Genomic DNA, 25,840 nt, shown 5'->3' on the forward strand with positions numbered 1-25,840 from the left:
TTCTTCTTCTTCTTCTTCTTCTTCTTCTTTTCTTCTTTTCTTTTTGTCCCCGCCGAACGAGTTCGAGCAGGGGACTATGAAACGGGCTCCGTTCGTGTGTGTGTCCGTGTGTCTGTCCGTGTGTGCGTCCGTGTGTGATCAAAATCTTCAATTTGCTACTTCTCTTTTATTTATGAGCCAATTTTGATTCTGCTTGCTTTATATGATAGCACTACATTTTTTCTACAAAATGCTACTCCTTCGCCATTTCTAATCCGATTTCGATTCCGTTTACTTTATGTGATGGCTCTAGGTGAGGGCTTCAAAACTTCTACACAGAATTTTGACCTTTGACTTCTTTGACCTTTGACCTTGATTTTTGACCTGTATTTACATTTTGCTACAAAATGCTACTCCTTCGCCATTTCTAACCCGATTTCGATTCCGTTTGCTTTATGTGATGGCACTAGGTGAGGGCTTCAAAACTTCTACACAGAATTTTGACTTTTGACTTCTTTGACCTTTGACCTTGATTTCTGACCTATATTGTACATTTTGCTACAAAATGCTACTCCTTCGCCATTTCTAACCCGATTTCGATTCCGTTTGCTTTATGTGATGGCACTAGGTGAGGCTTCAAAACTTCTACACAGAATTTTGACTTTTGACTTCTTTGACCTTTGACCTTGATTTTTGACCTATATATTGTACATTGGCTACAAAATGCTACTCCTTCGCCATTTCTAACCCGATTTCGATTCCGTTTGCTTTATGTGATGGCACTAGGTGAGGGCTTCAAAACTTCTACACAGAATTTTGACCTTTGACCTTGATTTTTGACCTATATTGTACATTGGCTACAAAATGCTACTCCTTGCCATTTCTAACCCGATTTCGATTCCGTTTGCTTTATGTGATGGCACTAAGTGAGGGCTTCAAAACTTCAACACAGAATTTTGACCTTTGACTTCTTTGACCTTTGACCTTGATTTTTGACCTATATTGTACATTTTGCTACAAAATGCGACTTCCGGCGGGGGCATATATTACGCACCGCATAATCTCTACTTTTCGTTGTTTTTCTTCTTCTTCTTCATTTTCTTTTCTTATTGTTTTTCTTCTTCTTCTTCCTTTTTTTTTGCGCCCCCGAGGAGTGGCGCCCGGGGCACGTGCCCCCCTTGCCCCCCCCCCCCCCATACGCCACTGCAAAAAGCCACATCAGGGGCGGCTCCAGGAATTTCGTAAAGAGGGGGCGCGTTTACAAAATTAAAGGGGGGCGCACGCACCCCTCCCCCATATTTTTCTTTTTATTTCTTTTGTTTCAACAAAAAATAAAGGGGGGGGGCGTGCGCCGGTTGCGGTCCTCCCTGGATCCGCCCCTGCACATGTCGTTTCATTCAACGAAGTTGATAAATTACGTTTTTCTAAATTATGATGTGCGGCTAACATATAAGCCAGTTCGGAGATCCACTTTGCGCATGAGCAGAAACAAGGTCATTCGGACCAACAGGCATGTTGGTTTTTGGGATAAGCATCTGTCATGTAATGATTATTCATGTAATCCTTATAAATGCCGCTTGCCAGCACATCCACCTGACAGCAAAAGTGGTATTTGGCAATATCAATAGAAAGAGATTGTCAATACCTCCAATGCAAAATACTTAGTAATGAAATGGATGCTTTCTCAAGTGTGAATTGACAGATCATTCTGCTCATCTGGTCTACGCAAGTTTATTCTTTGTTTGAACGGGATTGATGAATCCTATACGTAAAGCTTATGCATTATGTCGCTCTGAAAACGAGTGAAGTGCCCCTAACCAACTGAGAAAAAAGAAAGGTCATTCGTACCAATGTGCCCATGCAAATGAGCTAACTCCGAACTGGCTTATTGTTATGCAATTTAGGGCGTTCATTTTCGAGTAGTATTAGACCTTTATAGTGGTGGATCCAGGGGGAGCACATCGGGCGCCCTCCCCCCCCCCCCACACACACTTAATTCTTTGTTAAGAAATAAAAAGAAAAAAATTGGTGAGGGTGCGTGCGCCCCCTTAAGTTTTGTAAAGGCGCCCCCTCTTTTACCCGAGTGTTGTTAATTTTCATTTCATTTTATTTCATTTCATTTCATTTATTTAAGCACGGCAACAAGATTTAGCCAATGGCTGTTTTTCAACATGTCCGTGCACGGATATAAACACATAGAAATGTACCATGATTATAAATAATTAGTGGAAAAGTGAGCAAAGAAAATGGGATTATAAATACAATACAAAAAAAATGACAGGAAAACATAATCAATCAGATAATACAAACAAATACACAACAAAGGTGGGCATGGTAAGGAGCAATGTACCCCCATAATGTAATGACTTAAAAAGGAGAATAGAGAAAAAATGTGGCACAAACCATATAGTGCTGTATCTTAGCTCTGCAGTTTATTTAGTCCCAGGGCCGCGCCCCGTCTAAAGACTTATACGATTCATTCGAATCAATCGTAAATTTACAATTGATTTCATACAATATCCGTCTTCTAGTAAAAGTTATAAAACCAATTTCAAATAGTGTAGGGCCTACATTATCCGATAAAACTAGCGATTCATTGCAAATCATTCTCAATCAACCCAACATCTGACAGAGATTTGCAATCAGTTCAGTATGCCCTATATAAATTTGCAATTGAAGATTTCCATTTTAACAATGCAAAAAACGGATTGAAACGCCATTTTCGGAGTTCATAAGCAGGGTCATCATCAAATAAAATTATTTTCAACTTAGGCCTATACTGAAGTCGTTAGTATAACAAGAAATAGGGCCTATTTGTGAAGATATGATCTTCCAATTATTTTCTTCTTTTTTTTCAACAGCTTAATAAACATAATCTGGATATCTCAAATTGATAAGAATCTAACTATCTGTTTTGCACTTTAAACCCTTCAACCAACTCTTGAATGTACAGTGTAGTGCGGTTGCTTGACAAGAGTAAATATTGCGACATACCCATTCAACCGTGAGTATGAGGAAGAAAGTGCCTACAATGTACATTCATTTTGAATACAGAATTTCACAATTTTTGTCTCACCTCCCTGATCGGAATGAATGAGCTAGCGAGCTGAGCTGAGCGAGCTATTGGGTGCAGGACTACGCTGCCAAAATACGGAAATTGTGAATGAGGTAAACTATGTTTGACAGCAAATTGAATGAAAGTTACAGCCATTGCATGAATTTCTTGGGGCTGCAAGAATTGATATTCGATGATGTCCGTTTATATTTGGTGGCTTCTTAAGTTCTTGTTCGTGTTGTTGCCCGATCTAGGTCAGTCCCACCCATTAGCCTTTGTGTTTGTTGGAAAACAGTAACATGCCTGGAAAGCATGCATGCATTCTCGCCTCTTTAGTAGGTAAGGTTTATTATCTTTGGTGCCTAGAAGATTTAACATACAGAGCTGAAAAGGCCAAAGAGTAGCTAGGAGTCTAGGTGTGTAAGACCCAAATGACCAAAGTGAGAGAGAAAGCAGGGTGAGTGATCCTGTTTGGTGGGGGGGGGGGGGGGGGGGGGGGGGGGAGAGGGCCGAGGGTGGCCCCACTCCTCGATCCTCTGCTCAGGGGCGGATCCAGTAGGCCTAGTATTCCAGGATTCAATTCCTTAAAGAGGGGGTGCATAACCATTTACAAAATTAAAGGGGGGGGGGGCATGCACCCCTCCCCCATTTTTTTTCCTTTTTCTTTTCCTGGATTCACCACTGCTCCTTATCCTAGCTTCTCCAGTGGTAAGGAGTTTTAGCATTTTTGTGCTGTAGGCAGCATCTTGCAACCTGATCCATATAAATTAGTGGTCTAGTAACTACACGCAGCCGCTGTCGCACAGTGGCTGTGATGTGCTTTGCACATTATGCACAGCGGCGGTCTGGTCAGGCTAGTGGTCTAGATACTGTATAGCCGAATATTTCATAAGGTTTTTATTTTCGCGAATTTCGCGAGTCAGCTGCTATTCATATGAAAAAAGGCGAAAATATTGACTCTGATCCTGATATGAATGTGACGTACATATATGCACACATTTCTCCATTCAGTACAAGATTCCACAATCACGAAATATATGGCGTACCGGTTATACACTATTGTATGTGTTCTATGATTAATAATACAATGTTGCCGTAAGCGCATAATATGTGTGTGCGTGTGTGTGTGTTTGGGGATTTATTTTGTGAAGCGTGAGTGAAAGCTTAACAGGCTTGTGAGCATGCGAAATTAGACCCCTGAGGTGTTATACCCGTACTCGTGCCTATTCAAAATGCATGAGACTTTTTAATTGTTGATGTGTATGATTATATAAGGTTTTAACCCATTGATGACAAGCTTATTTTGCTGCCACATGCATTATCCATGGACACTTTCCCGAGTGTACTGGAAACTAGTCTTCAAGAGATTAAATGTTCAAATAGATTCAGCAAGTTCATTACCGTAATCCCTTTGCCTCCTTGTTTATCTGTAGTGTTTTCAAGGCCAAGGTCAGTCGGTGAATGATGGCATCCAAGGTGCAGACTCGACTCACTTCCGGCAAAGTTGTTGCAGCCTTGAAACAAATATTGCAAGTCTCCATGATCGCGTCGCTCTACGTCCCCAGTGCCTCAGGCTTCATGACGCCCACGATGGTGGGTAATATGCTGTCTGCTGGTCGTCCTCTGCTACAGCCACACAACCCATCCAAGATCTCTGAGCAGTGCGATGCAGAACTGGTTGAGCTGTTTGTAGATGGTGGTGAAAAACTGGTAAAAGGTAACATGCAGAGTATTCTCAGCTCTGTACCTGTTAGGAGTGAGATTTTGGCAAGTTACTCTCATCAAATTCATTGTTCATGGAGAATTCAGGGTTTAGGAGAAGTCTTGGATCATTAGTAAGTCATGGAGAAATATATACAACAGTGTACTGAACAGTACTGAACATGGTGTTTCAGTAGACCTATTTGCCTCCTTACCCAGGGCAACTTCAGCTCACACTTCAGTAAGTGGAGAAAATATTATTTGTAATGACCTACTGAAGTGCAACATGATTAATGAAATGTAGTTCATCTACTTTCATTTTCCAGAAATGCACAAGACAGAGAAAGATTAAATTGCAAATTCCCTCCCCCCCAAAATTCAAATCTGTTATTTTCAGATGATGATGAAATGCCTGTTATCTAGCATATCCAATTACTATAGTGGCAAAACATATGCCTTGCTTCATAATCTGCCTTTTTGTCTATTTGTATATTTGCTTTACTTTCATATTGATCATTTAAAATTCCATTTACTTATTAATGTATTTGTCCAATTGTTTATCCTTTTATTACTGGTACTCATTGTAATTTATATATTCATACATGTATGTTATATTTGTTTGGTTTTCAGTTCTTGATGCCACAGGGAAGCCCCAGGCCGGTATACTGGTTGGTAACTGGGCATGGCTGGGTCATTTTGACGAGTGCATGGGCATCTCTGGATTCAAGTATTGTGCAGCCTACTTCCAGGTGACACTGCCAAACATCACAATCATAGGTGTGAGTACCATTGTTTGATTTGCTTGTAAGGATTTTTATGCCTCCGCAACGAAGTGGCCGGAGGCATTATGTTTTCGGGTCGTCCGTCCGTCCGTATGTACGTACGTCCGTCCGTACATCCGTACGTCCGTCCGTCCCGTTTTGTTTTTGTCGATATCTCAAGAACCGTGTGGTGGTTTTAAATCAAACTTGGTATGAGGGTATATCCTTGAGGGATAATACTTTGTGTGGATTTTAGGGTCACAGGGTCAAAGGTCAAAGGTCACAGGTTATTTTGTGAAAAAAAAAATTGAAGTTTCATGTTTTTCTCCATATCTCGCAAATGGTTCAAGGTATCTTCATGGAACTTAGTATATATGCTTGTACCGATGGGCAGTGATTATCTAGGGAAGTTGGGGGTCATGGGTCAAAGGTCAGGGGGGTCAAAGGTCAAGGTCAACTCCTTAAAATATCACTACTTTCCTTAAAATGCAATATGCCTGAAGGTTTTTTTTTTTTTAACTTGATGTATGGCATGTCACTGGCGTAGCCAGGGGGGGGGGGGCGATGGGGGCGGTCGCCCCCCCTAAGATTTGGACCGGGGATTTGGGAGGTGGAAAAAAAAATCCGTGTATACTGTATGCATGCACATGATGCGGGTCTCCTTTGCAACCTTTCATCAAATAAGATATTTTTTTGAATATTTCACTCAAAGTGTGCACCAGATCGTTGAATTTCAATTCAAAATATGCAAAATCTCTCGTGCTTGGGAGGGGGTATCCCCCTCCCAAACCCTCCCCCTCTGTGCCTCCTTCCCTAGCTTAGTACACTTTTTAGATTTACAAAAAAAAAATTATGAATAATTCTGAGTGCACAAGACTTATCACATACCTTCCAAAAACTCAAGGTTCCCTCATGTATAAGGGGAATTTCCCCTTTTAATCGACCCTTTCCTCCCTCAGTCCCCTCCCCCCATCAGTTTTTTTTTTTTTTTTTTGATTTCCCAAATGTTGATTACATCAAATAGGCGTATAAGAGATATCTCAATTTCAACCTTAAAAAGGCAAAAGCTCCATCGGAAGGGAAAGGTGGAGATAACACTCGCCTACGCCTTCTCCCTGCTCACCCGCCCCTCCTCCCCCCCCCCTCTTCTGCCATGCATATAAGTAGACTGTGGCTATACCCAGATCGCTTTATTTCAATTCTAAAAACGCAAAAGCTCCGCGAGCGGGAGGCGGAATTCCCCTTCCCCTAAGCTCTACCTCACTAGACTTTCCATACACTGACACACAGATGGTGCACATTCGGAATAAGAGCTAAATTCCGTGATTTTAACACTTCGATGAAAAAGTATTGCACCAAAAATTTGCACCAGATCGCTGAATTTCAGGTCTGAAAACGCAAAATCCCCTTCGTGTGGGAGGGGATATGCCCCTATCTACAACCTCGTGTGCATGCTTTTTCTGTTTGATTGCTGAACAGACAGCATTCATGATATTCAGTGTAAGAATTAATACAAGAAGTGTATTTAAATATAGGCAAATTGTTCAATAATAATCTACACTAAAATATACTGCAACCTCAAACAAGTGGGACTGCTTCAACTCGTTAAAACACGCAAAAACATGCATCAAATTGCACCATTTTGCAACATCAATATGCAAAAAGTTCTCACCGTGGGAGGGGGGACACCCCCCTCCCACACCCTCCCCCTCCCCCTTCGCTCGCTCCGCTCGCTCGGGTTCAGTCGCTTTCATGATATTCAGTGAAAAGAATTAATACAAGAAGATTATTCAAAATGATATACCATTTTATATGCAAATTGTTCAATAATAATCTACATCAAAATATACTGCTACCTTACACTAATGTTACTGTTTCACGTCGATAAAACGCGCAAAAACATGCATCAAACTGCATCATTTGCAACATCAAAATGCAAAAAGTTCTCACCGTGGGAGGGGGGACACCCCCTCCCACACCTTTCCCTCTCCCTTCGCTCGCTCCGCTTGCTCGGGTTCAGTCGCGTTCATGATATTCAGTGAAAAGAATTAATACAAGAAGTGTATTTAAATCATACCATATTATAGGCAAATTGTTCAATGATAATCTACATCAAAATATACTGCTGCCTTACACTAATGTTACTGTTTCACGTCGATAAAACGCGCAAAAACATGCATCAAATTGCACCATTGCAACATCAAAATGCAAAAAGTTCTCACCGTGGGAGGGGGGACACCCCCCCCCCCCACACCCTCCCCCTCCCCCTTCGCTCGCTCCGCTCGCTCGGGTTCAGTCGCGTTCATGATATTCAGTGAAAAGAATTAATACAAGAAGATTATTCAAATTGATACCATTTTATATGCAAATTGTTCAATAATAATCTACATCAAACTATACTGCTACCTTACACTAATGTTACTGTTTCACGTCGATAAAACGCGCAAAAACATGCATCAAATTGCATCATTTGCAACATCAAAATGCAAAAAGTTCTCACCGTGGGAGGGGGTACACCCCCTCCCACACCCTCCCCCTCCTCCTTCGCTCGCTCCGCTCGCTCGGGTTCAGTCGCTTTCATGATATTCAGTGAAAAGAATTAATACAAGAAGATTATTCAAAATGATATACCATTTTATATGCAAATTGTTCAATAATAATCTACATCAAAATATACTGCTACCTTACACTAATGTTACTGTTTCACGTCGATAAAACGCGCAAAAACATGCATGAAATTGCACCATTTCCAACATCAAAATGCAAAAAGTTCTCACCATGGGAGGGGGGACACCCCCTCCCACACCCTCCCCTCCCCCCTCGCTCGCTCCGCTTGCTCGGGTTCAGTCGCGTTCATGATATTCAGTGAAAAGAATTAATACAAGAAGTGTATTTAAATTATACCATTTTATAGGCAAATTGTTCAATAATAATCTACATCAAAATAAACTGCTACCTTAAACAAGTGGGACTGTTTCACGTCGATAAAACGCGCAAAAGCATGCATCAAATTGCACCATTTACAACATCAAAATGCAAAAAGTTCTTACCGTGGGAGGGGGGACACCCCCCTCCCACACCCTCCCCCCCTCGCTCGCTCCGCTCGCTCGGGCTCGGTCGCTTCGCTCCCTCGAAGACTAACCGCCCCCCCTAAGATGAAATCCTGGCTACGCCGTTGTGGCATGTATTACCCAATATATATTTGGGGGGAAGTTTCTTGCCAAAAGGTCAAAGGTCAAAAGGTAAAAGGTCAAGTGAAAGTGCTAAATTGCACTTTTTCCTCCATATCTCGAAAGTAACTCAAGGTATCATCATGAAACTTACATATTTATGCATGTTCTACCCAACAGTGATTCTCTGTGGATCTGTGAGGTCAAAGGTCAAACGAAAGGTTTAGATAATGCTATTTTTTCATTTGATACTGAAATTATACTTTTTCTCAATACCTTGAGAATTACTCAATGCATAAACTTATAAAAGGGTCAAAAGTCAAGTAAAAATCATCAGTTCCCCAAATACCTGCACTCCGACATTTTAATCATTCATCCAATTGAACCTAGTTCTAGGAAAGTGAACATTCAGCACATTTGTGTCAAACCTGTCATTTTAATATTTTGCCAATTGTGTGAAACTGTCATCACACATTGTCAAGACATTCAGTATTGTACTATACACCTATTAGGAGAACCATGCATTATGGCGGAGGCATATCAGTCGCCGTAGAGATATATCTAGTCTTTTTTTAAAATTCAGTGGCGGATCCATAGGGGGTGCACCAGGCGCTCCCTCTTTATTTTTGGTTAAAACAAAAGAAATTAAAAAGAAAAATGGGGATGCGTGCGCCCCCCTTTAATTTTGCAGGTGCCTCCCCTTTATGGAATGCCTAGATCCGCCCCTGTTATTGATGAAAAATAACATACAAATCATCACTATTGCTGAATTAAAAGACTGCAACAGTTCAGAATGTCTCTGAAGGACAATGATTCAAAGAAAATATGAAGAGAATTCTTAATATTTTTATTTTTGTAGCATTCTGAAAGAGCACATGACTTGCCTCTGCAAAGCCCTGTTTAAAAGACCTTACCACAACAACTTGGCAACAACGTCCAGAAAACAAAATTCCTCCAAAATTCCAATAAAACTGCAGGAGAGAGCAAGGGGTACTGTGAATTTAACAGACACACACCGAAAAACCTTCTCCGGGTAGGTTTCCACAAAGGGGATGTGTCCACTGATGTGACTACCATGCCTTCCGGCCAGTAGTGCCTATTGTTCTAGATTATGCAAATACAATCATTGATCCCAACTACATAGAGATCACTGGCTACAATCCATGCACGTGATCGGCTTATGGCATGTCAATCATTCTCTGTCTGCAATGTTGTGCATGTGGGTTGAGTGTATCCAGGGAATGTTATCTATTCTGTTTTTTCCTTGTTTGATTCTGCCTATTTCACTGTGAAGGAACCTCCACTGGTATGGGGATTGTGTGTTCCTGAATCTTGTTCCAATTCAGATGTCTTGTCATCACTGAACTATTTTGTAGGTAAGGATCTGTCTTCACCCCAGTCCCTCCAGCAATGAGTGTGCCATACTGTAAAAGTGGAAATTTTCACGGTGTTGAAATTTTCGCGCATTTCGCGCAACCAGAAACTAGCGCGAAAATAAAAGCACGCAAATATTTTTGCTTGCCATATGTTCCTGTGCGTGATGTCTTGATTGACAGGTGTTTTTAATTCCGCAGAATCTGATTCTGCGGAATTAAAAACACGCGAAACTCTTCTCACCCAGCCAAGCGCGAAAAATTAGTCACACGAAAATATCCACTTTTACAGTGGTAGGCTGAGAGAGACTTTGTTAGGTTAAGCCCACTGCACACTATTTAACCTTCGGTCGCACAACTGGCAGACTTTTGGTCCAAAATAAATCACAATGGCCTCAGAATAAACACGCTTGTTTATTCCAGATCCGAAGTCGCTTAGTCATGCAACCGAAAGTCGTATAGCATGCCGCAGGCTTTGAATACACTGCTAGATGTTCATACCTCACAATCAGAGAGGGCAGCAGATTTCTTTAGAAGTCACAAACTATCCTGATTGGCTGATGCCATAAATCTGGGCCTGTTGTTTAATGACAAATATGATGGTGGCAAACTGTTCTCAAACAGTCTGGAAGGGAGGAGGGATTTTTGAATGTTTGTAGGCTTACGATAGATGAGAATTTTAGCCCAAGTGGTAGATATTTCATGAACTGCATTCAAATACTGCCACATATTACCAGTAAAGTGACTAGAATATGCAGTGAGCATTTAAAGAATGTTGACAAACATGGAATGGTCTTATTTCTTAAATCATTGGTAGATTGCGTTTGGATCTAATGATGCTTTGTTTCACAATGACATGACCAGGTAGAGGTTGTTGAGGAAAGGGTACTATCAAGGGTACTGACCAATCACAGGTGCTGTATGCACCCATGCAAGTAGCCATAACTTTCTACATGATCTTACTAATATTCATACTTATTGTTGGGGAAAGAATAGACAGAACTGATAAAAAAAAATCTTAAGTCTGCTCAAAATCAGAAAGGAAGTACAATATTTTGCCAATGATAGACAGAAACATTAACTTAAATCTTCCTAAATATTTTATTATGTTTTAAGAATCAGTTGAAAAAAAGCAAATAAGAGGCTTTTGATAATTCTTCCATTAAGATAGGGATCATATGAAAGAGAAATTTTTAGTCAACATTGAATACTCAGTAGCGTGGGAAAATCTTGAGTTAGAAGGAAGGGACTCAAATATATTCAAGATATTGTATACCATAGCTTTATTACTGATCTCTATGTATTAGTACACACACAGCCAAAGAATCTTATCAGTTGGATGGAAGAATTTTAGGCTGATTTCTTAGAGGTTTATCTAAATATGACTTTTGTGCTTTCTGTTCTGTTCATATTCTTCCCAGAACAAGTAGAGGCACCCTTTAGCCTGTCTGCTGTGAATGGTTCTGCAGCGTTGTGTGCGACAGATCCCCCTGCAGCCTACAACACAGGCTTTATCATCACCGTGTGAGTTCCTATCACTGGCCTTAAACCCAATCTAGACTTGCATGGTCACTCAGATGTATGATAGTTTAAACCAGTTCCTATTCGTTGTTGCCCTGAATTCATTGTAAAGTAGCTCTCGTAATGGTTTTTCCTGTATATCCTTTTCCATATTCCAATAGGAGGTGTGTTGCACCCTCTTACCAGCTAGTGCGTACCATCTTGTTCTCATTTAAATGCTAGGTTATGATGAGAGAAACGTGAGCAGCCATTATGTGCAGCTGCCTGCTTGCCTAGCACCTGCCTGCTTGCCTAGGGCAAGTGAAATTGTGTGTCTGGCAAGTGAAATCTAATAATGTTTAAAGTTACCAGCCCAGGTTGAGGGGGGGGGGGGGTAAAATTTTTATTTTAACCCATTGAGGACGGCTGATTTTGTTACAACACACATTTTCCATAGACACCTACCCGAGTATACTCGGGACTTGTCCTCAACAGGTTAATGTGAAAATCAGTATTTTCTTTTTCTCTTGGGCAAGTTCAAATTTAAACATTGATGATTTTATTTGCCCAAAGGACAAGTAAAAAAAGAAAAGTTATTGATGGGCCATGCATTATCAGGTTTACTGTTCTTTGAAGTGGAAGAATACTTCATACACATTTCAAGAAAGTTTGCATATATGACAAAAGAGGTGTTATTTCATCTTCCTCTCATCCCTCTAATAGTCAAAGTGATGATTTATTCCATTTTGGAAAAATAAATTCATAATTAGACATATCCTTGGGTGCATAGTACAAAGAGTTTCACATCATTGTGTGGTAGTTCATACAAATTTCATCTGATATTTTCAAGTATATGATTTGCAGTAGAATTCAGAGTTGTCAATTTGATGATGGCAGGATGATAATTTCTGCCGTCAAATCACTGAGCGACTTTCTGGGTTAACCTTGTGTTGTCCTGCAGGTGTCTCATAGCTGTCCTTAGCATCTTGGTAATAATGGGTGCCCTTGTGGACAAGACTCTGAGGTCCATCAACTACAAGGCCCCACCCACCACCCAAAAGCTCATCATCAACCGGAATGCGGCCACCGCCAGCACACACCCATACCAGAGGGTGGTGGATCCCACCCCTGAAGGGGGGCGGAGTGAGAGAGGGGACCAACCAATTGTTTCAGAGCCATGGGTGCCTCAGGAAATCCCAACAGGTGAGTAACATATCAGCAGTCCTTCCTAAGTCTTCAATACCCTGGGTGTAATTGTCATGGCACTTTACTTTGTAGTGGTGAATCCAGAGGGGGGTGCACCGGACGTGCGCCCCTCCCCCTTTATGTTTTGTCAAAACAAAAGAAATAAAGAGAAAAAAATGAAATGGAACCTGAAAGTGGCACCAGAAATATTTTTTGCACCCCACACCCATTTTGGAATTCATGGATCTGCCCGTGCTTCTGTGATCATTCCACACCTCAAACTTCAAGTTGAGGGCAAGGCCCAATGGATCACAAGGGGAAATGATAAATACTGGGTTCTACGGTTAGGTGTCAAATTTATATACACGTACAAGAATAGACCGAAATGCGATGATTTTTGTGACTGTCAATCAGACATGGCATTTACAAGAGTTTTACTGTATTAATAAGCTAAACAACTTTATATGCTGTTTTTCCTTACATAAATTGTAATGAGAGCCACCCATCTTTTCTATTCCCTCTTGCAAGAAAAGCTGTTGTTATGAATAATACATGATATATTTCAACAGAAATCCTTTACAACTATTTGTAATAATTCATAATGCAACAAGTGAAAGTGTCCCTGCAATGTGCTATAGAAATAAATGATAAACACAACTCCTGAACACAATCAAATGAACCAACCGTATACTCTTTCTGGGATGCAACTGCCAAGTGTTAGCAGAGATTGTATTAGATAATATTGCAATTACATACTTAGAATGAGGTGACAATTTCTGACAATACCCAATGCATACATGTATATTCTACTTGAACAAACTGTGTGTCCCATCCAGCATGTACCCAGGCATGGCATCAGTTTTTCCTCAGCTTCGCCGTCAACCGCAACCTCTCCAAGCTCATGAAGGCGGCGACAAGCGAGGGCAGCATCAGCTGTCTGAATGGAATCCGTGTAATCAGCATGTCGTGGGTCATCCTCGGTCATCTTGTTACCTTTGTCCTACAAACAGGCACAGTAGGTGAGTTTTCTTCTGGTAGTGACAGGGTGTGTAGTCAATCACTCTTTTTTAAGCATACTATATCACACCATACTCGCACTAGAGGAGCACCCAAATGCTCCCAAAGTTAACGAAACCATACCACGTTGGTCCAAAAGCAGTATGGTACCATACCCATAACGCGTCAGAGAACTCTTGAACCTAGTTTAAAAGCATGCTGTATGTTGTAAAGAGAAGAGTGCGCTTAACACACAATACAAAGACTTGATTCTGTGCATTAGCAACACTGGGTTGTAGCGTGAGCAGGCAAAGTGATTGACACCATTCTTATGCAATGTGTGACCCCTCTGAAGTGAGTCCCAAACAGAACTCGCAAGGAACGCTATCTCCACAAAGTGCTTGAATACTCCTAATGGCAAATAATGTAGTGCAGGTACAGTATGGTACAGTTAGGTTCACTTTGGGCTCCAGATAACACGGCCACAGTTTCAGAAAGTCACAGTTGCTATATGTGCCTGATGAAGCACCTGTGAGCTATGCATCAGAGAAGCTCAAACTGTTTTCTGTCTATACTCTTATGCAGACAAATATTGTACATTTATTTATGTAAGCCGGTTTGCTTACATGTATCCCAACTCTTTGAATTTTTCTCTACTCTTGTACTTGGTATGGTGATTGGCATGCAAGCTGGAGCGCTTTGTTTGCCAGTTGGCTCACATGTCTGGAAACTTATTGTCAAAGACTAGAGATTACCTAATCCTTATTGTGTTCCTTGGCCTTTCTGTTGGAGTGAGCTGCATGTGCCAGTGGGCTCGTTCCCTTTACAACTAAGTTAAGTTTAAGTGGGATGGCATAATGCTTAAAAGAGTTTGGCAAATTGGGCTAAGTGTCTGGGAACCTAAAGGGTTAATTTGTGTTCCACTGAAATCAATGTTGGAGAGAAAGATCACTTGAAATGTTTAATCATCATTAGTAATCTGTGTTTAGTGTTCACAATCATTATTACATAATTTCTCGACCTGTTTTGTATCACTCTTAATGAAGAAATATAATTTTGAAAATAGTATGCTGTATTACACTAATGTTTTCATGGATTTTAATGCATGACACCATGACTTTTTTCAGTTGTTGTGTACATTCTTTAACAGGTAATGTTATGTATGGTTACAACCAGGTTGGAAGGTTTGGGTTCCAAGCTATAAACAATGCCTTCTTCTCAGTTGACTCATTCTTCTTTCTCAGGTGAGTGTTATTTCTTTCTTCTTTTTTTTTTTATTTGGTTCTAAATGATGTAAAATCTCAAAGGGATCATATAGTTTTGGTTGAGACCTAACTTCAGGTTTCTAACATTTTTTGGTAAGATAATGAGAAATCTCTTATGAAATATGAAAGAGCATGTAATTCCAAGAGAGATTCAACGTTTATTTGATGAAAATTGGTTTTGAAATGGGTGAGATATCCAAAACACCGCAGTCCTAATAAAAGGTCTGTCCCACCTGTAATTAGGATCGCTTTGTTTTATTTTGTTTTTAGGATGTCTCAGCCGTTCCAAAACCGACATTCATCAAATAAACTTTGAATTCCTCTTGGAATGGTATGCTCTGTATTATTACATATTAAAGTAGTTTCTTGGTATCTAGCAAAAAGTTAAAAGCCCAATCCTCTTCCCGCCTAATACTTTACGATCCCTTTAAAGTTATGGAGTTTTGTTTTTTCTTATTTAATGAAAGAGTGATACTTGTAGCAGCCTCATGCGAAGATGGTAAAGTGATGATGTCATTTATCTTACAAGTGCCCCACGAATATTCACAAAATCTTTTTTTTTTTTTTCTTTTGATATGAAATCAGATAGGGATGTAAATGAATCCATGGTATAAAAAGATGCTTTTGGTAATGGTGCAATAACATAGCAATGATTACTTCTTTAGGGGAAGAAGTTGTATAAATGTAAAGTGTCAAACATGGTATGATTCTTGATATTTTGGTGCACGGGAAGGAGTTTGTGATGCCATCACATCATGTAATAATTATGCATAATATGTTGTTGCCACCAAAGCACTATTTGGTTAAAAACTTATGAAACTTTAAATTGTCACAAATCTTTAACCTATTATATAAATTCAATTCTCCCTTTTAAACTTGTTCCTTAAATTATGATAAGGCAAACATCATTTTCCATGCTTGTGGTAGAGTCTAGGTCAAGTGCTCATCACTGTGTCATATTTGAAGATATTCCTACGATTTTTTTTCCTGTATGTTCTTCTACTACTGTAACATCTCAAAATATTTTAATAGTGAGAGGTCTGTGCACGGAGCAAACTTGAGCAAACTGTACAATTCTCTCCCCCCCCCCCCAAACATACAATATGTATTACCCAATTATTGACAAATTTTCACCGAGTGTATGACTAATTTTTCTGCATGCATTGAGTGAACATTATAATTTTCAAAACCCAGTACAACCTGATTATAGTTATATGCACATGAATGAAATTATAGTAAGTAGAGGCAAGAATATTGTTGAAATCATATGGAAATAGCATCATACTATTCAACCCTATATGTCCCCTTCAAACAGTGGCCTACTAGTGGCGTATATGACACTGGGTCGGATGGCAAAATCAGGTGGATCTGTGCCGTGGCTCTGGTTTTATTTTCACAGGTACTGGAGGTAAGAGGGACAGATTTCTTTTGTTTGCATACATTGTTTCCATTATAGGAAAACAAATCATATTGGATTGAAGGCATATCTCTTAAAATATGATATGAATGAAAACTCAAGCAATAACCTTTGTTTCTGTAATTTCAGCAGTTTATTGAAGTCTCCATTGAAGTTTCCATTCTTAAGTGATTGTTCAATATTTTTGGCTGAAACGATAATAAACAAAAACTAAAACACATATACATATACATATTTGTAATAAAGCAGAGAGCTCTTGAATGTGGTGATAGGAAAATAATTATCAATTTAGTGTATATCAATAAAAGTGTGTAAGGAAGAGTTAGATAGGACTTCATGTACAGTGCACTCCTGTATAACAAACACAATTATAACAAATTTCTGATTACAACGAAGTAAAAATTCAGGCCGGAAAATTATCCGCTCTTTGTTCTTTATTGTTTACTTGTTCGGTTATAACGAAATTTCAATATAACGAAAGATAATTGCGGGTCCGGAGGACTTTGTTATAACAGGAGTCCACTGTATATGTAAAAACAATTTGGCATAATGCATTATATATACTACATTTCTTCGGTTGAGAATGATAAGGGCGATAAGTGTCCACAAAACCCATAGTGTTCGAGAAGACTTAAAGCCCTTCTCATTCTCAACAGACGATTTCATGTCTCATTTTCTGTTTTTCTTTTGCGTCCATTGTGGTTCCCTTTAATTTCATGCAATCTGTAGGCTAACTCCAGCATTGGGCGTGACCATGCTGGTACACCTGTACCTCAAACCACACCTTGGCACAGGCCCAGCCTGGCAGACTCAGGTCAGTGACCCAGGTTGTGAGAGATACTGGTGGACCAACATTCTGTACATCAACAACTTCTATGATAATAAGGTAAGAAAGAGAGACAGAATGAAGGAAAAATGAACGAGAAGGAGAAAGAGCACTGAACCCATTAGCATACTAACACATATATACCAATTACTCAGTATATGCAAAGAAAGTTTATCACTATTAGCCGACCTGTGAAAAGTGTACATCCACATACCGTATGTGTCATCACATACGGAATTTACAGACTTTATCACATGAAAATGGATTGTTTATGCCAAAATGTCTGACGATACTGCATTTTTCCTTGGGGGCAAACATTTGTTCATTCATTCATGTTTATGTTTACATTCCTATCGTACTCAGACAACACATGTGGCCAACTAGCAAATTAAAAAGCAAAAGTTAAACTGACAAAATGACAATCACATTAAATCAAATTTACCAGGTGATTGGTGGTACATGTATACGGTATTTTCCCTTGGCTTCAGACTTCTTCCAGACTAGTTCAAGGTGTACCTACATTGTATGCATATGTAAAGATGGCTCTGTAACATCATAAAAATGTCCATTATGGGTGGTATATTAAGCTTGTAACCTTGCAATGTGAGTACCATAGTGGTTTGTAAGGGTTACTAACACTGCACCTCAAGTATTGTCCTACTTACAAGTGATGTCCCACCTTCAAATGACGTCCTACTGCCAAATAATGTTCCAGCTTCAAATGTCGTCCCACAACGAAATGGTGTCATATCATACTAACTGAAATCACTTTCACCTTTTTTTTTTTTTTTACATTGATACCAGTGTATAGATTGGGTGTGGTATCTGGCCAATGATACTCAGTTTTTCATCATCAGTCCCTTCATACTGATTCTCCTCTACAGGTAACTTTAAGAACTCATTTCCTTTTCATTTTTTCTTTTTCTTTCATGTATGAATAGGAGACAAAAAGTGTGCATATATGTGTGTGTATGTGTGTATTTGTGAGACTGTTGATAGTGATGAATGAACATTTACTTCTGAGCGGTCAGCATTTCTGCAGAGGTGCATAAAAGATGTAATTTTGACACCTATCATGCTTCTTTGCTGTTGAAGATTGTAAGAAACATTAACTTGTGAAAAATTCTTTCTCATCATATCCTTTAGCATTTGTGTGATTGTTAGAGATATTGCCTTTATGCCCTTAGAGCATGCACAAGTAGCTTCATCAGTAATCCTGCAATTCTCATATTTCTGCAGTGCATACAACAGGGCCCCATTTCATAAAATACCTAAGGATAGCAAACTCTTGCCAGAATGGCAAATTTCAGTAGCAACAGCCAATCAGGGAGCAGGATTCTTATCGTTACCATGACATTTGCTGTTGCAGCAAGAGTAGCTATTGTTGCTATTTGATAATTGTAGCTTCATTTTGTGAAATGGTGCTCTGATGTTCTTTTTATATTTGTGTAGTCTTAACTTTCCAATTGTCTTTCATTAATCTGGCAGAGGTTTGTTAGCAAAGTATGTGAGAATTAAAGTTTTTTTCATCCCGTTGTATTCGTAATCATGGCATTTACACAAGTGAGTCATCTTAACCTGTGATAAAGCACACACTTCTAATGCATTAGAATGCAGATTGATAGAAAACAGAACCAAGATTCTGTGTGTGTGTGTGTGTGTGTGTGTGTATGTGTGTGTGTTTGTATCTTTGTGTATGTCTGTATTCATTATGAAGACATTGGCATGCTTTGGTAGTGAAGAGGAGGCCTAATTAAAACAAATGTCTGCAGTGTAATACTGTAAAAAGAGATGCATTTTGGCATGAAACTTTTGCAAATTGCTACTGGCATTCAGTGCATTGTGTAGAAAAAAATTGGGGTCCATTTTACTCTCACGAATCTTTGCCTCTTACGAAATTCATGACAGTTTCATGCATGCGAGCATTTCTGGTTTTCCAGTACCATGACACTGGACATACACATAGAAGCAAAGACTTGAAATTATCAAAATCTTTTTAGTACTTTGTTTGCATCTATTTGTGTGTGTGTTTATGCACTAGTAATTGCAGTGTTTAAATACTTTTCATATTCAAATTCAGTGTATGCAATCAAAGAAAGCAGCTCAGCAATGAAGTTATGACATATGATATTGCTGCAGCTCAATATGTAAAATAGGATTGTGAGAGAGTGTAAGAACAGTGGCTTTAGTTTGTGAGATCAACTGTTTAGTTTGTACAAGATTATAGAATCACACTGTCTTTTTGCATATTCAAGATAATTTTGCAGTCTTGCAACTAATTGGCAAATTGCCCTCATCGATGTATATGAACACCCATATCAGTTTTTAGAGTAATAACCATGTTAAAAGCATGAGCATACATGCTGGGGTGGGATACAGTATACTGTATGGCCATGATTTATAGCATGGCTATTACTCTAAACACTGAATACATTATCGATGTTCATTAATTCGTTGATGAAGGATGATTTGTCAATCAGTTGCAATAAAAACAATGCAATGCAAGAATCATTAATGTGCTAATTTTGCTAACTCAGATTGTAGAGTATCTTGATGTGAAACAGCATTTACTTGCTGATCTTGCTATTCTGTCAAAATATGTTGGAATAAATAGATAAATGAGTAGATAAATTTGAATGTTATAGTCTGTTTCTATTATCATGTTTCATACACATTTAAGATTTGGGTGCCTTCAGGCATTGATGCACTACATAACATATTACTCATTTCTCCCTTTCAGGAAACCAGTTTGTGGGTTCTTGTCTCTGGCAGTGCTAACTATCATCAGTATTGTGGTAACAGCATATCTTATGGTGAAGTACAAGTTCCGAATAGATGTTGTGTAAGTCAGCAACATGCACTTTTACCACTATACATGTACATTAGAACCATGTTAAAGTCACATAGCCCTGGTGGTTTAGATGAATGCATACTTGGGTGCACAGCGCAAGTTTCCTACAGAGACCTAGTATGTTATCAACTCCCTTTTAGCACTTACGCTGTAACCCACTTCCATGAGTTTGCAGAAGTCCGATCCACTGTAGTCAGTGGTCGAATCACAGTTTGGCTCGTGGTGACAGCTGTAGCAAACTTCTTCTGTAACGTCATACTAAGAAGCACGCACCCTGGCATTATACTATATACTTGCGTGATGCGTGCGGAAGACAACATAGGCAACGTTCCCTAGCAACACCTACGTGCTTTACTCTTGATGACAGCTCAACTTCAGCAATCTTCGTATCATTACTAACATGATCAACATTATCATCCAGCTGTGCCCCCGCAACTGCCAGGTGTACGCGTAATGTAATGGGAAGGCTGCCGACTCAAAATAGACAGTGCTTGGGAATCTCAGTAAGGAATTATGTACAGTTTTATCACTAATTTCTATGTTAGTGCTCTAGCAAGCAGAATAATCTTGACTTGTGGAGTCGTTATTGAGGAGGGTATACATCAGTGCACTCGAGGCATTTCAGGAACAGTGTGTTCTCATGCATCATTTAAGGCGTTACCATGGTAACAGCCTCCTGAGTTTGCCCAAGTCCCACGAGATATATGTAGCAAGCCAGATTATTGAACAACCCTACCCAAATATGAGACATCACTTCATAAACTGTTAAATGCATTCATTCCTTGTGATGTGTTATCTGCTGTTCAATATGTCAGGTTTTTCGCAGACCCCACCTCAAATCCCCTCCACTCGTTTGAGAATGAGATCTACGTCAAACCGTACTGCCGCATCGCGCCCTACTTGGTTGGCATGGCAATGGGATATCTTTTGCATAATTACAAAGACAAGACAGTAAAGATTCATCCAGTAAGTACAGTAAACTGACAATTATTTATTTCCCCACCCCGCCCCAGATTTTTTCCAGTCCATATCGTCTGTCAAAACTATGTTCAGGCACTCCTTCTCAAGTTCTGAATAGATGCTTATGACATGTGCAGTCTCACTTCTTGATTTCGTCAGAGATTACTTACAGGCAGGAACCATTTCAAGTGTAAATGACTGAGTGTTTGCATTGAAATGGAATGCATTAATTCTTTCAAAATCCATCAGTAAGACCTATTTACTCTCTGAAAATATGTGTAATTGTCTGTTTAGATTTTTCTTCTTGCACACGAGGCAGTGGCAGCTAAGTATCATCTCTCAGGTGTTCTAGCCAATTTACATATTTTGCCCCGTAATGCCTGTTTTGGTGTAAAAATCAATCATTTGTGATTTTTATCTTGGTCTTTGTTATCCCTCACTCTTCTCTTCCATGTTAACATGATTGGGTTGTCATTCCTTTCATCCACAGATGTTGGTTTATTGGATACTTTCTGTTTATTATAAACTGATCAAAGTAAAATGCTTACATTTTTGGTTCCATCTAATTCCACCTAGATCCTTGCAGCCACAGGGTGGGCCGTGGCAACAGCCGTCGCCATGGCGCTTGTTTACGGTCTCTACGGTGACTACCACGGTCACCCTATCCCTGTGGTGGGACGCGCTGCCTACATGTCTCTCTCTAAATTTGCGTGGGGGGTGTGTCTGTCTTGGGTTGTCTTTGCCTGCAGATTCGGATATGCAGGTAAGTTCAGATTTGCTGAAGTACATACGCAATGTATTCTAGCAATGTTGTGGGACTGCAAGACAATTTCACCTTCATATACGTTGTACTGTGAATTGAGAGAATGCACCTTTTTTGATAGGACATGTTAGTGAAAGTTTGAGGTGGATTAGATGGTCGGTTCAAAAGTTATGAAATTTTGAAGTTTCAGGACTGGATGAGAAGACTACCTACAGCTTGTGGCGTCACAAGTGTAGAACGATTGAAAACAAAATACAGAGAAAATTCAACTTGTTTTCACTTTTCTCACATAATAAGAGAGCATTTGACTTGCCTCTTTAGAAGGGAGGGGGACTGATATTGCCCTTTACTGTATGCATTGTTATTTTCGCAAATTTGCCACTGGCATTCAATGCATAAAGTTTGGACAAGAACTTAAGCATGCATTTAATTTCATGAATCTTGGCTCTTGCGAAGTTTGCAAAATTAAAATGCATGCGAATATTCCTCGATTTACAGTATCTTGCACTGTGTTGGTCTGTTATACCGTATGTCCCCCCAAAAAAATACAACAGGACCCTCCACAATGATATCTTTAAAGATAGTGAATCAATCCAAATACAATTTCAGGGTCTGAAACTACAGTATAACTTATTGCCTACATCTTACAGAAACCCCATCTGATTTGCTTCAGTGGTCAAAGAGAAATGAGGAGTTTTGTAGAGCATGTCAGGAATCCCTTCCCTCCGGAAGTTCTGTCCATTGTGTTCACACATAAATGTGCAGTTCCAAGAGCATCCAAGTGCTGAACTTGGAAGAATCAGACTCATGATGTGCTTTACAACAATCCACATTCCTTTGTGACCGCTTAACCAAATTTAATGGGGTTTTCTTCAAAATAGAGCTAAGATGTTATATTCTAAGACCTTGAAGTAGCATTTAGATGATTTAATCATATTGGAAGTTATCAATGCAAAAATCCGATTGTATTTTTTTTTTTTGGACATATTGTATTTTACCAGGTTGGGTCAACGATTTCCTCTCATGGGAGCTGTGGATACCAATGAGTCGACTGACCTACTCAGCCTACCTTCTCCACCCAATCATCCTAAACATCTACTCCTTCAACATGATCAACCCTTACTACTTCTCCTACTTCACTGTGGTAAGTTTGCGCTTCAGCCTTTCCAAGAAGGAAAGAAATGCAATAATGATGGCATCATCTCCTCATCTACTTTGCATTTGTGACCGCGCATTACAAAACCAACAAAAAGTCGCAAGCCCTGTTTTTGCGTGAAAGAGCAATTTTTCTTCTATGTAGTTCTAAAGTTTTGGTTAATAAAATAAATGGAAAATGGCAATTTTAGCTATTTCTCACAGAACCATTTTTTTTTTAAATAGTGTGATTAAGTAAGCCTATGTGTCAGAGGTGCTTTTTCAATAAGACTGTTTACACACTGTTTGTTTTCAACTCTGATAACATTTGAAAATATAGTGCTACTGCATTTAAAATTGGTATCAGTCATGAATAGAATATGTTCCATGAAAGTGGAAAATTTTAGCTTAATCTGATAATCCCTTCATTGTGGTATTACAGAGTTTTACATCGTATTTTTTGTTCGCCCCATTTATTGCACAGAGCACAGCTTTGTGAAATTAGGCTTGAATAGACCCTAAACTTGAAGCCCCTTTTCTCAGTAAACACTTTTCTCGGGTGTGTTCTTTCTTTCCATGTTTTAAACAGGTTAGGAAGGTCCAGTTCTATTGAGTTGTACATCATTTTAAAGCTTAAGAGTCTGCTCTTTCAGAATCTGTTTCTAACAGATAATTCATGTCAGGTGACTTTTTCTTGGTTTTATGATGCAGGGTCGCATTTGTAGTTTGACGGATGTCACTGTTTCATGACATGTTAACTGCCTTATCATACACCAAACGTAAAGTGTATCTCACACCAAAATTGAATTTTCTGACATTGTAGTTTATTGTATTGGTAATATCGCTGAGAAATCTTATAGTGTGAGGTAGCTCCCATACAGAGATATTGAATTAAAAAGATCAGCCCCAAACACGTAAAGTTATAGGCACCTTGATGTAAAACTAGTCGTCTAGCGGTGTAAATTGCATTCAATTGCATAGTTTGATAGCTTTCTGTGCAAACTTCGATGTACGGTATCGCTTTCTGAACTCACAGATGCAGGCACGTACGTGTAGGCGTATCAATAAGCGAGGTGATACTGATAGAAAGTATTTGATAAAAATATTTGCAGACAGAGACAAGCTAAGGAAACGTGCACACACCAAAGGGCTAAGTGTGGCTACTGTTCACAAACTTTTCTACTAATGTAGCATGCATGGTCTTGGATGGATATTAAAAATCAATATTTCTCAGTTGTGGGTGCTTTTTTCGATGAGCAAGAACTTTCTCTAGGGTACTAAGGACATGTTCTTACACCTCTCAAATTTAAATTTCAGGGTACAGATATACTTTAACATCTGTGTTTCTTTATATTCCTGTAGCTTCTGAATTCAATTTTAGTATGGAGTGATTTTTCACTTTAAATGTGAGACAAATGAAAGAAAAAGACAATTCATGAATTCATTTCTCTGTCATTCTAATCTTTCTTTCTCCCAGCCATTTGAGTTTGCCGGTGTATTCGTGTTGGCGTACAGTGCTGCTGTCTTGATGGCGCTGTTAGTAGAGTTCCCGCTTGGAAACCTGGAAAAGATGGTAATGCCCTCAAGTAAAACAAAGGCGAGCTAAAATTGGATGATATTTGATGTAGTACATCTGAGAAAATTATAATTAGACAGACCTGCAATGTCATTAAACTTGTTTATCTTATAATTGTGAGTAATCTATATCTAATATTTACAACCATCATTCCAGTGGCTTTGTGTAATGATACAGTGAAATTTGAATTCTTGTGAATTTCCATTTCTCCAATTTTCAGTCAAATACGTTTACATACTTTGCTCAGTATCATGGAGAAGATTGAATGATGTGATCCTAGTAATGACATTGTACAGCATAGATGAATCCATAATCTGTGATGCTGTCTTGTTTCCATGCTGATGTGCTGTTTGCACTCCCATCAACATTCTTTTTATGCCTCCGCCACGAAGAGGTGCCGGAGGCATTATGTTTTCGGGTTGTCCGTCCGTCCGTCCGTCCGTCCGTACGTCCGTACGTACGTCCGTACGTACGTCCGTCCGCTTTCGTTTACGCGATAACTTGAGTAATATTGACTTCAATTTTACCAAACTTGGTCCAAGTATAAAGTATGATGGGGCAATTAGTTGATTAGATTTTGGGTGAAATCCGCCAAAGGTCAAAGGTCAAGGTCAAATCATGAAATTGTATCCGTTTACGCGATAACTCAAGACTGGATTGAGCAAATTTCACCAAACTTTGTCGGAGGATGATGTATGATGGAACAATTACTTGAATAGTTTTTTAGTGAAATCGGACTGAGGTCAAAGGTCAAAGATCAAGGTCAAATCCTGAAATTTATCTGTTTACGTGATAACTCAAAACTGGATGAAGCAGCTTTCACCAAACTTGGTCCAAGGATGATGTATGGTTGGACAATTAGTTGAGTAGATTTTAGTGACATTGGCAAGAGGTCAAAGGTCAAAAGGTCAAGGTCAAATGCTAAAAATATTGCTATTTCCCCAATATCTATGCAATGCCCTAAGGTATTTTCTTGAAACTTGGTGTAGACATGTACTACTGCATAAAGATTCTCCAGAGAGAGTTTCATGTCATAAGGTCAAAGGTCAAAAGGTCAAAGGTTTGGTGAAAATGTTGTAATATCACTTTTCTCACAAATGGTTCAATGTATCTTCATGGAACTTGGTACATACGCATGGACTGACTGGCAGAGATTGTCTAGGGAATTTGGGGGTCATAGTTCAATAGTCATGGGGTCAAAGGTCAAGGTCAACTCCTCAATATTTTACTATTTCCCTCATACACTAGTATATGAAATGCTTGCATTATTAGTTTTCCAACTTAATATAATACATGCATTACCTAATGGAGATTCTCCAGGAAATTTC

General features: G+C 39.3%; 1 protein-coding gene across 1 annotated transcript; it reads left to right on the top strand.

Annotated features, from left to right (window-relative positions):
* Window positions 1-4,498: 4,498 nt before the first annotated feature.
* LOC139724222 (nose resistant to fluoxetine protein 6-like) lies at window positions 4,499-24,542 on the top strand. The gene is made up of 15 exons (XM_071635369.1): window positions 4,499-4,751; window positions 5,366-5,514; window positions 9,961-10,042; window positions 11,461-11,563; window positions 12,501-12,742; window positions 13,561-13,743; window positions 14,871-14,964; window positions 16,301-16,393; window positions 17,132-17,288; window positions 18,033-18,112; window positions 19,969-20,070; window positions 20,895-21,045; window positions 21,616-21,802; window positions 22,804-22,946; window positions 24,414-24,542. Exons 1-15 carry the CDS (start codon window positions 4,499-4,501, stop codon window positions 24,540-24,542), a joined length of 2,148 nt encoding a protein of 715 aa, XP_071491470.1.
* The last annotated feature ends 1,298 nt before the right edge of the window (window positions 24,543-25,840 follow it).

Source organism: Diadema antillarum, unplaced genomic scaffold (assembly GCF_040938485.1).
Source record: "Diadema antillarum isolate AM-2024a unplaced genomic scaffold, OU_Dant_1.0 scf00000015, whole genome shotgun sequence".
NCBI classification, from domain to species: Eukaryota; Metazoa; Echinodermata; class Echinoidea; order Diadematoida; family Diadematidae; genus Diadema; species Diadema antillarum.

Coding starts and splice junctions, on each gene's coding strand:
- LOC139724222 (XM_071635369.1), top strand. CDS start 4,499: ATGGCATCCAAGGTGCAGACTCGACTCACTTCCGGCAAAGTTGTTGCA. Junction 18,113..19,968: donor ATACTGATTCTCCTCTACAG/GTAACTTTAAGA, acceptor TCTCCCTTTCAG/GAAACCAGTTTGTGGGTTCT. Junction 22,947..24,413: donor ACTTCTCCTACTTCACTGTG/GTAAGTTTGCGC, acceptor TCTTTCTCCCAG/CCATTTGAGTTTGCCGGTGT.